Genomic DNA, 14,593 nt, shown 5'->3' with positions numbered 1-14,593 from the left:
CTGAGCCTGCTGAACTGCTGCTGCTCTGCTGCTCAAGGTCCTGAAGCTGGGATTCGTAGCGCTTCCTTTCTGCTGTGATACAGTCTAGCCTTTTCTCCCACTGTGGCCTGAGCCTCCCCCAGCGCCGGTTTGACAAGCATGGGACACAGAAGCTTAAAGACCACGTTGGATCCACCCAGCAAGGCCAGTTCCCTCTTCACGACACCATCTCCTGTTAGCTGTGCCTCAGGCTTCAGCCTTCCTGACTCGGGTTTGCTCACGTCCCTTCCACAGCCCGAGGTGTTTCTCCACTTCCCCCAGCAGCTGAGGTGAAAGCCTCCTGGGGGTGGGTCGCTGGGTTTCAGGCTCTAAGGCACCCGAGCGCCCTCTTTCGGCCCTTCAGGAAGGGCAGCGCTTCTATTGGCAGCCATTTAAGGCACCACAGCCTCTCCTCAAGATTAGCCACTCCCTAGGAAGACCCAGATCCTCCGACCCAAACCCTCTCATTTAACATCTTTGAAAACTAGTATCCCCTGGAGCCGGCAGCAGGGGAGCCGAGCTGCGCGTTCATTAGCTCAAGTATCGACTCTCCAGACTCTCAGAGCCTCAGGACCACCTTTCAAGGAAGGGTCCATAAACCACTCAAATGTCAGCGCTATACCTCTTCATTTTTAACTGTGAAAGTTAAGAGTGAAAACTCCGCCCTTGGTTGGTGAATGGGAGCAGGCTGCTCCTGCTAGCTGCCACGCTAGAGTCCGTCTTTAAAGGGAAAGGCAGAAAACAGCTTAGCTGATACGGAGATGAGTCGTGGGGAGCAGAACAAACAGGGATAGGGGTGGCAGAGGGGCTGTCCTAAAATGTCACGTTCAGTTGAGACAGAGGAAAGACTGTAGTTAGAAGGCCCACACCTGGCGGGTCAGAGGGCTGGAGACAGTACAGCGCAGCCAGAGTCACGGCGGTGGTGGAGGAGCGATATTGTACAGCGCGGCGAGTCATGGTGGTGGCGGAGCAGTCAAGTCTGTGAGAAGCAATTAGGGACCATACCAAAAAAAAATCCATTGTGAAAAAGAACGAGAGCAAAAGAGATGGCTCAGGGGTTAAGAGCACTGGTGACCCTTGGAGAGGACCAGAGTTCAAATCTCAGCAGTCATTTTCAGACAACTCAACTTCCTGTAACTCCAGCTCCAGGATACATGTCTCACTTCCCTCCTCTGTCTCGGTGAGGTCACGCCAGACACACACAAATAAAATCTATAAAGAATGAGAAGGAAATGAGGCAAAGAATACAAAGGTCAAGGGGATAGCCAGCATTCCTGAAGGACTTTCTGGATGGACGGAGAACGAGTGGACTGGGGTGTAGTAGGAGCTGCGGGGCTGCGTTCCTGCCACCCAGCTCCTGGCCGCCTGGTTAGCTTATGCCCCAAAATAACAACACACAATCTGTATTCATATAAACACTGCTTGGCCCATTTCTATTCATGTGTGTAGCACCACAAGGTGCGCTTACCAGGAAGATTCGAGCCTATGTCCATCCTGGGTCGGAGCTTCATCGTGTCTGCCTCAGAGAGGAGAGCTATGGAGTCTTAGCTCACTTCCTCTTCCTCCCAGCATTCTGTTCTGTTTACTCCACCCACCTATGTTCTAACCTATCAGGCCAAGCAGTTTATTAATTAACCAATGAAAGCAACAGATTGATATGACACTCCCACATCACTGGGGAGGCGGGTTTATCTTCCCAGGTTAGGAAGGAATCGAAGAGGCTGGCATTTGAGAGCCTAGGGAAAATTTGTGTACTTAAGAAGCTGGCAAAACCTACATAGGGAGTAGAAAAAGACAAGTTCTCCTGAGTAAATTGGGAGCATGGGGACCATGGGAGAGGGTAGGAGGGGAGGGGAGAGAAAGGGAGGTGAATAGAGAAAAATATATAGCTCAATAAAAACAACTGAAAAGAAGAAGTTGGCAAAGACCAGGCAGTGGTGATGCACGCCTTTTATCCTAGCACTTTGGAGGCAGAGGCAGGAGGATCTCTGAGTCTGAGGCCAGCCTGGTCTGCAGAGTGAGTCCCAGAACAGCCAGAGCAACACAGAGAAACCCTGTCTCCAACAAACAAACAGAAAAAAGTTGGCAAAGAACCAGGTGATAGAAAATATGGAGCCAGCGAGCTTGGTGGCAGGCATCCAGTCTGCGGGCAGATGCTTTACCTCAGCTGGGGACCCTTTCCTGAGACTGGCTTAGCATTTCAGCACAGAAATTCAGCTCAGGAATAGCTGTGCTGAATGGTAATGGTCCATATAGTCCATCTTTGTCTTTTGGTAGGAAAATCTCTACATCCTAATAAAGCTTGTGTTGGAGGCTACGTACTTCAGAGTTGGTGCTGAGGAGCTGGTGCAGCGTTGGAGTGGCCCATGGCCAGCGCTGCTCTTCAGTCATAGGAAGGTGACCTGCTGGTCAGCAAACAAGGTGTGGTTAACAAGGGGCTTGGTGCCCGATGGGAGAAAAGCAATGCCCAGTGCTACAGACTTCTGTGACATGGATTCTTTTAATTACTGAAGGCAGTACAAACTGATAAAACTTATAAAAATTTAGAAATACGTTTTTAGGCCATGAAAATGTATCTATCTTTTGGCTCAATGGACCCATTAGTGGAATTTTATACAAAGAAGACCAAGAACAGAATAAAGCTCTAAGGACATAAATGTGCTGTCGTCATAGCAACAAGCTGAAACCACCCACATGACCACAGAAAAGGGGCTGGGTCAGTAGCACGCTTGCTCCCACTGCACATGCAGTGACTTCAGGGTGGCCCATTCTCACCCACAGTGGAGACAGGCCACTGCCTGGTGGATATGGACCATCATCGTGGTAAAGTGGTTTCCTTACATTTTATGTCATGCCTCCACACACATAAGATATGTGATGAGATGCAGAAAACAGATGGCTCAAATATTGAGAACATGCAGGGTGAGGTTCTGATGTGTTTCCCTTTATCTTTCTAGGCACACTGTGTGATGTGACCACACTGCTCCAGGGGCTGGGTGCTCTGTTCACACTGGTGTGACCACACTGCTCCAGGGGCTGGGTGCTCTGTTCACACTGGTGTGACTACACTGCTCCAGGGGCTGGGTGCATCTGTACTGAAGTCAAGGAAAGAGCAGTGATGCGTTTCCCTTTTATTTATTTTCCCAAGTACTATGTGTGCATCTTCAGAAATAAAATATACAGCCCTAAAGTCCAGTTCAAGACAGGAATTCTGTCCAAAACTTCTGAGTCAGAGACTGAAATATGTCTAGTTTTAAGGGTTATTTGTGTGTCTATTGACACTGGGCTACTCCCTCATCTGAAACAATCATCAGTATGAGGTATAAGTGGTTATGCCTAACGTAAAGAACTAGTTATTTAAAATAGTGGTTTTTTTTCCTTTTTTACAGCCTTGGTAAAGGGCCTGTGGGCTTGTAGACTAATTAACTTTGCCATCGGCGTTTTGCAGAGTCTTGGGACCGGCTCCTTTCGAGTGCTCTAACAGTTTAATGGCCTTGTCTGAGTTGTCAATGTTCCTCAGCAGAGTCTCCAGACGCCGCTTAATTTTCTTCTGATCTTCAAGGGCGCAACCGATTACAATCGATTGAAATTTTTGGTCAACGGGACCAGGTGGCACCTCAGATGAGCAGGCACTATAGAGTGACATTAAGTGACTCTTGGCGTTTCCCAGGTCATCCAGGAACTTACTGACCACCTCATCTATAATCTTCGTGGCATGCTTCAAGGATTCCTCCTGCTGGGGGTTCCGAATTGTCTCCACTGAGACCTCGACAGTGAGGGTCCGTCCCATCAGGCGGTTTGCAGTCAGGTTCAGCTCCTCTCTTTCTCCTAAACACGAAACATCGGTCAGTAGGAGACAGAAACTTCACACATCTGCAAAGCCAAAGTAGGCACGTGGCTACCTCGATTTTGTATTAGACACGTCTGTGAAAATTTTAAAGCTTAAAAACCAAAAATACACCTGGCTGTGGTGGTGGCGCACGCCTTTAATCCCAGCACTCGGGAGGCAGAGGCAGGCAGATCTCTGTGAGTTTGAGACCAGCCTGGTCTATAGAGTGAGTTCCAGGACAGGCTCCAAAGCTACACAGAGAAACCCTGTCTTGAAAAACCATAAATAAATAAATGAATGAATCAAACAAAAAACAAAACAAAACCAAAAAAAGAAAAAAACCACCACCATCAACAATAATACAGCATGCAAGATTAACTGAGGTAGTGCCCAATGACAGTGCTAAGTCACAGAATGTCTTTCCCTGGAAGTCTTTCCACAGCAGGAGCAGCTATCATCCCAAGTCTGTCCACACATTTGGCAGAGGCATTTATAGCTGGGATGGAAATCGAGTGACTTCAGAGCAAGCAGAGTTTAGCTGGGAGAACGGCTAGGGCTCGAGATGGGGCACAGCCGAGGCCCGGTGTGCACATCCGAAGCTCACGTCTGTTGAAACACAGCGCACACTATTGCCCTTGCGCTCCCGAGCAAGCCCTGTCCTTCTCGCTGCAGACAGACTCGAGCTGGCCCTGGGTGCGAGTCTTTGCCAGCGACAGGAAGCTGTGGTGACCATGGACTCTGGTAACATTTCAAGATTTACACAAAACCGGCAACAACTCCCTTCTTTCCCAGGTCCAGAACTCCCTAATGCATGGATCCTTCGCCATGACGGCGAAGGACTAGGAAGGACCCACTGCGGACAGACAGCACTATGGGTCCGGAGTTCAACTGCTCACGTCCCCAGCTCTCTAGCCCACTGTATTCAGTGACCCACTCCTCCCTGGCTGCTATACTGCTCAGAGGACCACGGCAGGGCATTTTACTTTAATTCCTTTGCCCGTCACACGTCAGACCACCTCGCCAAGTCTCCACCTCCACCTCGCTCCTCCACCTTTGCTGTCCCCGCAGTGAAAAGCACTGTGGGTCTGAGGAAGGCTGCTTGACTCGCCTGCCCTTCTGGAGCTGGCAGGCTGGGGTGGGGGTGGGGAGCACACGGAGACAATGAGGGCTGCAGCTGCTTTCTAGCTGCGGTTAACACTGAACTGGGGAGCAGGCGCACCCCAAGTCAGCCGGCTCGCGTTCATCAGACGCCCTAGAGGTAGGCGGCGCCCCTCCGTGGAAACGCTCTCACCATCACTAATCTGCCTCATGTCCTGGCTGTTCTGGATGCTGTGGATCATTTCCAGAAGAATTTCTTTCTCTTGCTCAACAGCAGTAGCCGCGTCTCTCAAAGCTTCAACCCTGTGTGGATTGGCAAAGCAAAACAGGTGTCAGGGCGACAGTGTCCTTCCTATCATTTTCCCTCAGCTGCCACCTAAATCAGCTCAAGTAAGAAAGCTTTGCAAAAAGGCCGGACTGCAAAAATGCATCACTGGGCATGGTGGTGCACGCCGTCAATCCCAGCACTCAGGAGGCAGAAACAGGTGGTTGGCATGAGTTTGAGGCCAGCCTGGTCTATAAGAGCTAGTTCCAGGACAGTCAGACTATGCCGAGAAACTGGGGGAGGGAGGGAGCTGGAGGCGCGGGGAGGGGGGGTGTTGGGGGTGGGAGTGGCGAGCACTACTTAAAAAATAAATTGTAACAGGGTTCCAAAGGCGGGCCTAGAGCTTGCAGCAATACTCTTGACTCAGTAGTGGTGCAGCAAGCGTGAGTCACTCTCTCGACTCCCTCGGGCTCCTCTGCGGGCTGGGCTCCTATTTCCTTCCCCAGGGTGACCTTAGAGACCAAGGTCACTTATGTGGACTTGTTCTTTTAAAAGCTGTCTATTTGCATTTTAAATCTGTACCCACTTCTTTTTTCACCTGACTCTTCAGAACCACTTGGCTCCTGGGTCTCGGCACTGCACTCTATGTCACGTGTGGATCTGCCTGATTCTCTCCGCTCTGGCCACTCGGAGATGGCCACTCGTGTGCACATGGAGTCTGCATGCTCAAGACATGAACTCCTTATTGGCCATAGACATGGAAGTCGTTTGCCCTGCGAGCTTGGTTCGGGATGGCCCTCATTGAACCGAAACTCCCCCCATCCCCAGAGATAAAACTCTATTACCCAGGGTGCCCTGTGCTGTTTCAGCCTCAAGCACCCGGGACCACTGCAGTTTAGCCTACTAGTTAAGAGCGCCTCTGTGCGTCCTGAAAGGTTTGTTGTCGGTCCGTGTGCCTGAGTGTCTTAGCTGCAGGCATGGAAGTGCACTGTGTATGTGCAGTGTCTGCAGTACTGGAGGGCTTCGAGTCCCCTGGAACTGGAGTGATGGGTGGTTATGATGGGTGCTGGGAACCAACTCCTACCCTCTACCCTAGCACCCAGTGCTCTTAACCACTGAGTCATCTCTCCAGCCCCTCTTTTTAGTTTTTTGAGACATGGTTTCACTATGTAACTCAGACTGCTTTCCTGCTTCTGACTCCTGAGCGCCAGGGGGAGATCCTTTTGATGGGACGGAGTCATCTTTTGTGGCCTTGCCTTGTGGTTTATCCTCTTCAAGTTCTAAGTGCTTTTCTCACATCCCATGTTCTATTTATAGTTTTACCTCCCTGGTATTTATTTCTTTAGGCCACTAGAATACACTCGGGCGTTAGGCAATAACCAAACCGGCATTTTCCTGAGAGTTCTTTACTCCACATCCCGTGTGACCTATAGGAAATGCTCCCTCAATATGCTCACTGCCCCCGGCCCGCTGCTTTTCAACATCCTGGTCTTAGTACGGTGCAGTAACTGGTAGAACGGCCTCCTCCCAAATCTTCTCTAACGATGATGTCGCTATTTAGATACCTTTCCTCCTCCACATAAACTGTATGTCTGATTTCTTGAAAATACAGGGCAGTTGGACATTCCTTTGACAGTGTAGTTTAATTTGCATCCCTTTGTCTACATCAGTTTTGTATGTGACTAGCTTTGAAATATTCTTCTCAGCTGGCTTAGAGATTTCGGAGTGTTCCAGAAACCTTGCGGACATTGCTGCAGATTGTTTTAATTGTAGTTTTAGCCGATTATTACTGGCTTGAGACATGCTGTTTTAGGGTCAGCTTACAACCGGCAACACTGATTGTATTAAATTTTGCTCCCTGCCCTGTCACTTCCATCATTTCTTCTGAGTTAATGATCATGCTGTGTGTGGGGGGGGGAGGGATAAAAGAATTTATGTCTCTCATCCAGTTGTTTCTTTCTTTAGACTACGCACTAAGGTCTTTTGGTAATATAGTAGACAGTGCAGTGATGAGGTTTGTGCTTTTCCCCAAATTTAAAGGGAAAGCCTCTTTAAGGTTTCGATGTAAAACCATGATCACACAACCATATTACAGAACACTTCAACCGCTACCTCCGCCAGCTACACACACACACACACACACACACACACACACACACACACATACACACTTCACGTACAGGTGAGCAAACTCCATGATTCAGAACTAGGGCGCCGACTCATGAAAACCAGGAGAGAAACATCGCACACATTTGAGTTTCCTATTTCCAGCTCACTTTCTTATGGATTACCGTGACGACATTTCCAGCTTTTGTAGAGAAACAGTAACAGCTGACCCCAGAATGCGAGGCCACGGACAGGCGTTCCAAGCCAGATCACTCGTGGAAGCGGCCAACGAGGGAACAATGTCACCAGCCTTTTATTAGCACACACCAACCCATGACCTCCCATTCTCATCCCGTCCACATGTCACCCACCTGTCAAACCCCAGAATAGCTCTATGAGGCGTCCCACGTCCAGCATGGCTCTAAAGAGCCGGTCAAAGCAGGCAAGCACTGTACGGACAAGTCCGGCTGAAACCGAACAACGTAAGGCGCTGGTAGGCAACAGGCTTCCTCCAGCCCCGCTGCACGACGGCACGGCACGTCCTCCAGCAGATAAATGAGAGCCCGGTAGGTACGAGAGAGGCCCAGCTGGCACAAATGGGAACTGTTTATAATTAGAAACTCTAATTATGACTCCAGCGTTTGGAGAAATGATGCAGACTCTGAAAGCCCGGATTCCATTTGAACACTTGTGCCTGTGTTAAATGTGACTGAGAGATGGACGCTGTGCTAAAAAGGGGTTCGTTTACAGTAATCAGGTACAGCCCTTAGCACATGGAGATAATGAAACAGATTAAAAAGGAAACATCCTGGGGGACACACCCTTCACCTGTGGATGAGACGCTACTGAGAGCTAGGGATGAGGACCTTAGTCCAGAATGCACTTAGAGCTGTGAAACCTTGAGTTTGCTCTACCGCAGAGAGAAAGAGACTGATTGATTGACACAGTGATTGAAGGGGGCTTTCCCCCCTGAACGTTCTTTATACACAGTAGAAACTGCCAGGATGGCATACATACCTACATATCCATTTATCATGGCCGTACTTCTGCCATGCCTCCTTCCTACGACATTCTTCCTGATACTCAGGGTCTTTTTAAAAATTCTGTTTCCCTTGTGCCGGAACTGTTCACAGCTGCCCCTGAAGGAAATCAACACTTCCCTTGGCACCACTCTTAGTAGGGGTTTCTACTGACGTGACAGGTCAGCATCAACAAGAGCAACATGGGGAGGAAAGGGTTTAGTCTGCTGACTCTTCATCACTGGAGGATGTCTGGGTGCTCAAACCTGGCAGGATCCTGGAGGCAGGGGGTGATGCAGAGCCCACAAAAAAATGCTGTTTACTGGTTTGCTCCCGCAGGGATTTCTCAGTCTTTCTTATAAAACCCAGAAGCCCCAGTCCAGGCATGGGCACCACTCACAATAGGCTGGCTTCTTCTACGCCTATCACTAATTTAAAAAAACAAAACCCACAGCAGTGGTTCTCAACCTGTGGGTGGCGACCCCTTTGTGTGTGGGAGGTCAAATGACCCTTTCTTAGGGGTTCCCTAAGACCAACAGAAAACAGAGATATTTACAGTACTGCTCATAACAGTAGCAAAGTTACAGTTACAAAGCAGCAATGAAAATAATTTTATGGTGGGGGGGGGTCACCACAACACAAGGCTACATCGTTAGTAAGCTGAGAATTACTGTCCCGCAAGGCTTTGATCTTATGGAGGGATTGTCTCTACTGAGGGCCCCTCTTCCCAAATGACTCTAGCTTGTGTCCATCAGGCTGACTTTACAACTAGCCAGGGCAGCACTGCCCATCTACTTCCCCCTCAGCCTCTTCCTTTTGAGACAGAACCCCCTGTATCCCAAGCTGCCTTCTACATCCCGAGTGCTGGCATCACACACGCTGATGCCTGGTTTATCGGTACTGGGGATGGAACCAGGGCCTTCGTGGGCACTAGGCCAGCAGTCCTCACTGCTCGGCTTGTTTATTAGGTTTGCACTGCTTATCAGCTATTGCTGCACTTCAACTCGACTCATAGAATTTTGTCTATGTAGCTTTTCCGTTAGTCTGAGATTAGTGACTAAACCTTAAATACTGCCTGCCTCCCTTCCTTTCGTGTCTTAAGTAGCTAAGATAGACAGAGATAAACATTCAGTCTTAATAAACTCATGTGGGGATTCTCCTCTTGTCGGCAAGGGGCATTTCTGTGTGGACTGGGATCCAGCTACATGTCCAAATTGGGGAAGGAAGCAGCGTCCCATCACAGCGGACTGGGCGGCACCTCTGGAAAGCTGCACTCAAAGCAGGCTTCGGCAAAGACATCGTGGTAAGGATTTTCGTGAGCATAAAACTGGAGCATCCTCACCTGGTCCCCTGCCCCGGGCATCTCATGAGCCTGCAGTGGAGGTGTCAGCGCAAACTGGAGGAGGGCGTGTGCAGGCAGGCGTCACTGGCTCACAAAACTGACCGCTGGGAGCTACCACCCAAACTGTGTGAGGAACCGCTGCTGACCTGGCCGAAATTTCCTCACCCAGGGCACCAGGGATAAGGAGCCCTTGGGTGTGGCCGACCGAAGCAAAGCAGGAGCAGAGTTTGACGCGCCAACTGGCAGAGCTGGCTGAAAACTTCAGCAGGAGCCAAACGCTATGTATGACGTCAGCGCACGAGATTCGCGGTGCCTATTCTAGACTTACTGTCACGGACACAAGCTCATTCGCTTAAAACGTGTGTTTCCATAAACAGGGAAACGGCAAGCGTTCACATCCGTGGGTTTATGGGGCTTTTTCCACAACAAGTTCTTAAACTCCCAGACGAAGCTCCATGTGAGGCCCTGGCTTCTGCCGTAATTCCTGATACTGCCAGTAAGGTTCTGTCACCAAAATGTCACATTTTGATCACTGGCGGCACCACTCACATGTACGTTAGCCTTACAGCAAGGCACCTAGTCCCTCAGTTTCTTCTTCTTTTCAGCCCACACAGGTTTCACGTATCCCAGGCTGGCCCAGAACTCACTACACAGCCCAGGATGACCTTGAACTTCTGGTCCTCTTGTCTCTAGGATTGGGACTATGGGTGTGCACTACCGTGCTGGCTTTCTGAAGCCAGGTATCAAACGCAGGGTTCTGAACATGCTAGACAAGCATCCTAGTGACTAAGCTCCCTTCCAGCCTGGAGTTCTCACAGCCTAGAGATAATAACCTCCTCCTCCTCCTCCTTCTCCTCCTCGAGGGTTTTAGAAATTTCAAATTACAAGGCATATGAAAAGTGTTCTTTCAAATTACACACTATTACTCCACATTAAATATGGTGTTGACTAGCTATGTAAGTCTGGGAACACTGGGACAGCCTAACAGGAACCTTAAACAGTAAGAAACCAAAGCAAGGGAATGGAGCATTTCCCTGGCCCCTGAGGCATCCGCCATTTCCTGCCTGGGTGGCCAGGGAAGGAACTACTCACTAGGGGATCGGTTTTGGGAAATGTATGAACAGCCAATTTCCCAGTCCTACCTCCTATCCATTCTCCCTCTGCCAATCTCCAAAACCCAGCCCTTGGACAGCTTCTTTATCATCCACAGCTTCTAGAAGCTACTCAATACTCAGCATGTGCTGGGTGTTCAATATTTACTGAATTAAATGCTAAAGTGATTTTCTTCTCTTTAGTAAAAGCTCATTCTTATGCCTACTGGACAGTTTGAAAGATGATATATTCAACAATAGGGCACCTGGTGTTTGATCTGAGCAGCCCATCTTCCAGTGTTCAAACGTGAAGCCCACAGCTCTTGACTGCAACTCGGTGTTTGTATCTGAGCCTCAATTTCTCATCTGTAGAATACAGATAAATGGTAACTCCCTCAGAGATGTGAGGCCTTGCAAGCAGATAGATGTATTGTTTATAAGCTAGGGTAAGCACTGCAAAGTACCTAGTCGGGTACTTAGCCACGACAAGTGCAGAATCCCATAGAGCTGGTTGCCAAGATCAAGAAAGGACAGGGCTACTTCTTTAGAGGGGCTGTAGAAGACAGACTTTTTTTTTACTGTCCCAAAGCGTAGTTAGTGTTACAAACCATTAGATACAAACGGCAATCTGCTCTGTAAAGCAGGGCTAAACACTTCAAAGCATTTCCGGCATCCCTGAGGTCAGTCCATCCTCCGGGACACAAAGCCTTTGGGGTGGTTTCGGTTCACTAGGGAAAAGTGCCTTTCAAGGTCAACAGAGTCCACACAACGGAAGGGAAAAGGCAAAGGAAGCTACAAGAGCGCTGAACAGCACCAAACCCCTGCCTTACGCACGCGCGGACTCTAAGGAAGCTCGCAGGGGGAACTCACACAAGCTTCATCTTTTCTCCATCCCCCACACTTAAAACTAACTTTTAATTGTGTCGTGCTCTGTGGATAGTCCAGGTGCCTTCTAAAAAAGGACCCTACCCCTTGAGCCATTAAACACACACTAATCCAACTCCCCGCTCAGCGCAACCGTTAAGTAACAGAACCGAATCGCTTATGTGCAATACTCAGAATTCCTTCTACATTAATCGAATGTTACATTTGAATGCAACACCTCTCAAAACCAAGGCTTCCAGGAGTCTCCCCCGCCTCCGGCACTTGGGAGGCATGAATTCTGGTTCAGGACAATGACTCAGCTTCAAGAAGAGCAACAAGTTCCAGAACCCTTTCAAGGAAGGAAAAAAGAAATCTGAGCGGCTGAGAATATACTGTCAAAGTTCAGCGCCTACTTCCCAGAGGGAAGCATTCCCCTCTCTTCAGAAGAGAAGGGCTTTAACGCTTGGCCTCACTCCGGGTTGGGGACATATGGTTCAGCCTTCTCTTGTGGCTACGCAGGAAATTGTGGAAAATGTCTCACCTTCTGGTTTTGCTTCCAAAAGTAGTTAATGAATGTCTCGCTTGTAGTTTTCTGCGCAAACACTTCCGTGTGTTTGGTGGACAAATGGAGGGAGATAAAGAAAGGCACGCAAGACTCAAGACTTTGGCTCATACTCTTTTGCTTATGCAGAACCTGGAGAAAACTGGGAACATGTTCGCAGTCCCAGGAGAGTCGAGGTGCCCTGATAAGAGTTTCATTGAACAATACCCGCACACAACCAAAACTTGCACAACTTTGGAGGCGTTACCGTTTCCACCAGATGTGTAGGGTTTCAGATTGTTACAGGCAACAAAGTGTTTGCAGCATTTGCTCGTATTCAATATTTTACTATGAGGCTGATCCCGTGATAGAACCTTAGGCAGACCGAGTATGACTCCTGCCTTTTGTGTTCTCAGGCCTCTGGCTGCCACTTCTAAGGTGTCACTACCAGTATCTTCTAAATGCACAACACATACGGACAGACTGCGGAGGGCACTGCACGTGGTTAGAACGAAAGAAAGACGGTAGCCAACTCCGGCAACCCCTGCGGCCCCTGGTGGATCTAATTCTCACTGGCCGTGGGAGGGGCAGTCTGGAATTTTCCTTACTCTTGTGTTACTATGATATGGTTTGGGGTAAAGAAACTTACTACAATGGGGGGGGGGTGCAGGACCAACACTAAACTCTGCCTCTCTCCAGGAGCATTACTGACAACTTGAAAGTTAAAGGTAGCGGGACCACACACACACACACACACACACACACACACACACACACACACACACACACACACAGAAGGTTCCGGAAGTTGGGAAGGCCGCGCTCGCCGGGGATGGGGAGCCCACCCGGAGCGCCCCCCGCGCGCTCGCTCGTCCTCACCTGAGCTCCAGCTGGTCCAGGCTCTCCAGCAGGCGGCTGGAGCGATCGGCCATGGACGAGGAGCGACAGAAGCGACCCTCGTGGGCCTTGGCGCTGATCTTCGCCTGGGCCATGAGCTCCGGGGGTCCGCGGCGTCCGCGGGCAGCAGTGGCGCGGGCCGCACGTCGCCGTCACCGCGGGCGCCGCTGACGCGGACGGCACCGCCCCCGAGGCCGCGCGGCCAAACAAGGGCAGGCGCGGGCGCAGCCGCCGGCACGCGGGTGGGGGGGACCCTGTCCCGGAGCCCGTTCCAGTCTCCCACCGGGCTGCTTGCTCGCCGGTGGCTTCTGCTGTTTCTCCCTGCACCCACAATTCCCAGCAAGGACAGCCTGTGACGTGGGAAAAAAAGTCCCCTTGTGGAACCTTAGACAATTAATTCAGTCTCTACTTGCCCGACCTGTCCGGTTACCAGGCAGGCTCCTAAGAGGACAGGACAGCCTGGACAACACGGTGCTCCAAATAAGGAGAAGCCCGGTGCATTCCTACTGTCTCACCTTCCTAATGAGAGATTATTTTACACCCAACTTACTGAAATCCTCTATGAATACACCAGGCTCCCGTGTGAGAAGCTGTGAATGTCAGTCAGAGATGGAGCAGGGTTGAAATACAAAGCCGTGTCTAGTTAAAGTTGTTATTTTGTCTTCTCAATGCACAAGGCACAGAAAATGAGAAACTTGAAACTGATTTACAACCTTTAGTCAGACTCAAGGCCATTCGATTACTGAACAGTCAGGGCCCTTTAAGAACGGCTGACTTCCAGCCGCCCCCCCCCCCATTTTAAATATTAAGGAACTGGATTATCTGGCTTCATTAAACACTGTCATTTCACGACACAGACATGAATGCCTTGTAAGTGAGCTCCTCTGGACGCTGACAAAGGATCATGTCTCCGGCCAGAGTGAGTTCAGGGCTAGGCTGGGTAGTTTTGACCAGAGCCCAAAGTCTTATAAAGAAAAGGGGGGTGCAGACATAGGTCAATGGTACAGCATCTGCCTCTGTTCTAGGTTAGTAACTAAGCAAGGCAGAGGCAACGGTTTGAATGAGATGTCTCTCATGCTCTCTTCCTTGATCCTCAGTCTGTGGCTGTTTGGGTAGGGTCATGCCTGGCCTTGGTGGAGGAAGAGTGACTGCAGGTTGCAGAAGATTAGCTACTCCACATCTCTTTGCCTCCTGCTTGGGTTTGAGATGAGTGCTCAGCACCTGTCTTTGCTGCCATCAAGGACTCTGACCCTCGGTAACTAAGCCCAATTAAATGATTTCTTAGTTGCCTTTGGTCATGGTGTTTTGTCACAGCAAAAGGCACTAATGTAGCAGACATCTCAAAGTATTTTATTTACATGGTTTCACAAGTTGAGCACACAGAGGCATCTTCAGACTATAATCTGCCACATGTATGCTCCTGTCTAAAGGTATGTGAAGTCTCTTTGTAAACTGTGACCTTAAACTAGCATGCCTCGAATGGGTGGGCTACTATAGATACATATATGCTGTATAATAAATAG

General features: G+C 49.6%; 1 protein-coding gene across 1 annotated transcript; it reads right to left on the bottom strand.

Annotated features, from left to right (window-relative positions):
- Window positions 1-3,134: 3,134 nt before the first annotated feature.
- Bag2 (BAG cochaperone 2) lies at window positions 3,135-13,404 on the bottom strand. Its single transcript, XM_050134784.1, has 3 exons — window positions 13,053-13,404; window positions 5,139-5,248; window positions 3,135-3,846 (listed from the first exon to the last, which is right to left on the bottom strand). Exons 1-3 carry the CDS (start codon window positions 13,163-13,165, stop codon window positions 3,437-3,439), a joined length of 633 nt encoding a protein of 210 aa, XP_049990741.1. The 5' UTR covers window positions 13,166-13,404; the 3' UTR covers window positions 3,135-3,436.
- Window positions 13,405-14,593: the final 1,189 nt, after the last annotated feature.

Source organism: Alexandromys fortis, unplaced genomic scaffold (assembly GCF_014885135.2).
Source record: "Alexandromys fortis isolate MF-2015 unplaced genomic scaffold, M_Fortis_MF-2015_v1.1 scaffold_20, whole genome shotgun sequence".
Taxonomy (NCBI): domain Eukaryota; kingdom Metazoa; phylum Chordata; class Mammalia; order Rodentia; family Cricetidae; genus Alexandromys; species Alexandromys fortis.
This window is presented reverse-complemented; position numbering and strand designations above follow the sequence as displayed.

Coding starts and splice junctions, on each gene's coding strand:
- Bag2 (XM_050134784.1), bottom strand. CDS start 13,165: ATGGCCCAGGCGAAGATCAGCGCCAAGGCCCACGAGGGTCGCTTCTGT. Junction 5,249..13,052: donor CTGGACCAGCTGGAGCTCAG/GTGAGGACGAGC, acceptor CAATCCACACAG/GGTTGAAGCTTTGAGAGACG. Junction 3,847..5,138: donor CATGAGGCAGATTAGTGATG/GTGAGAGCGTTT, acceptor TTTCGTGTTTAG/GAGAAAGAGAGGAGCTGAAC.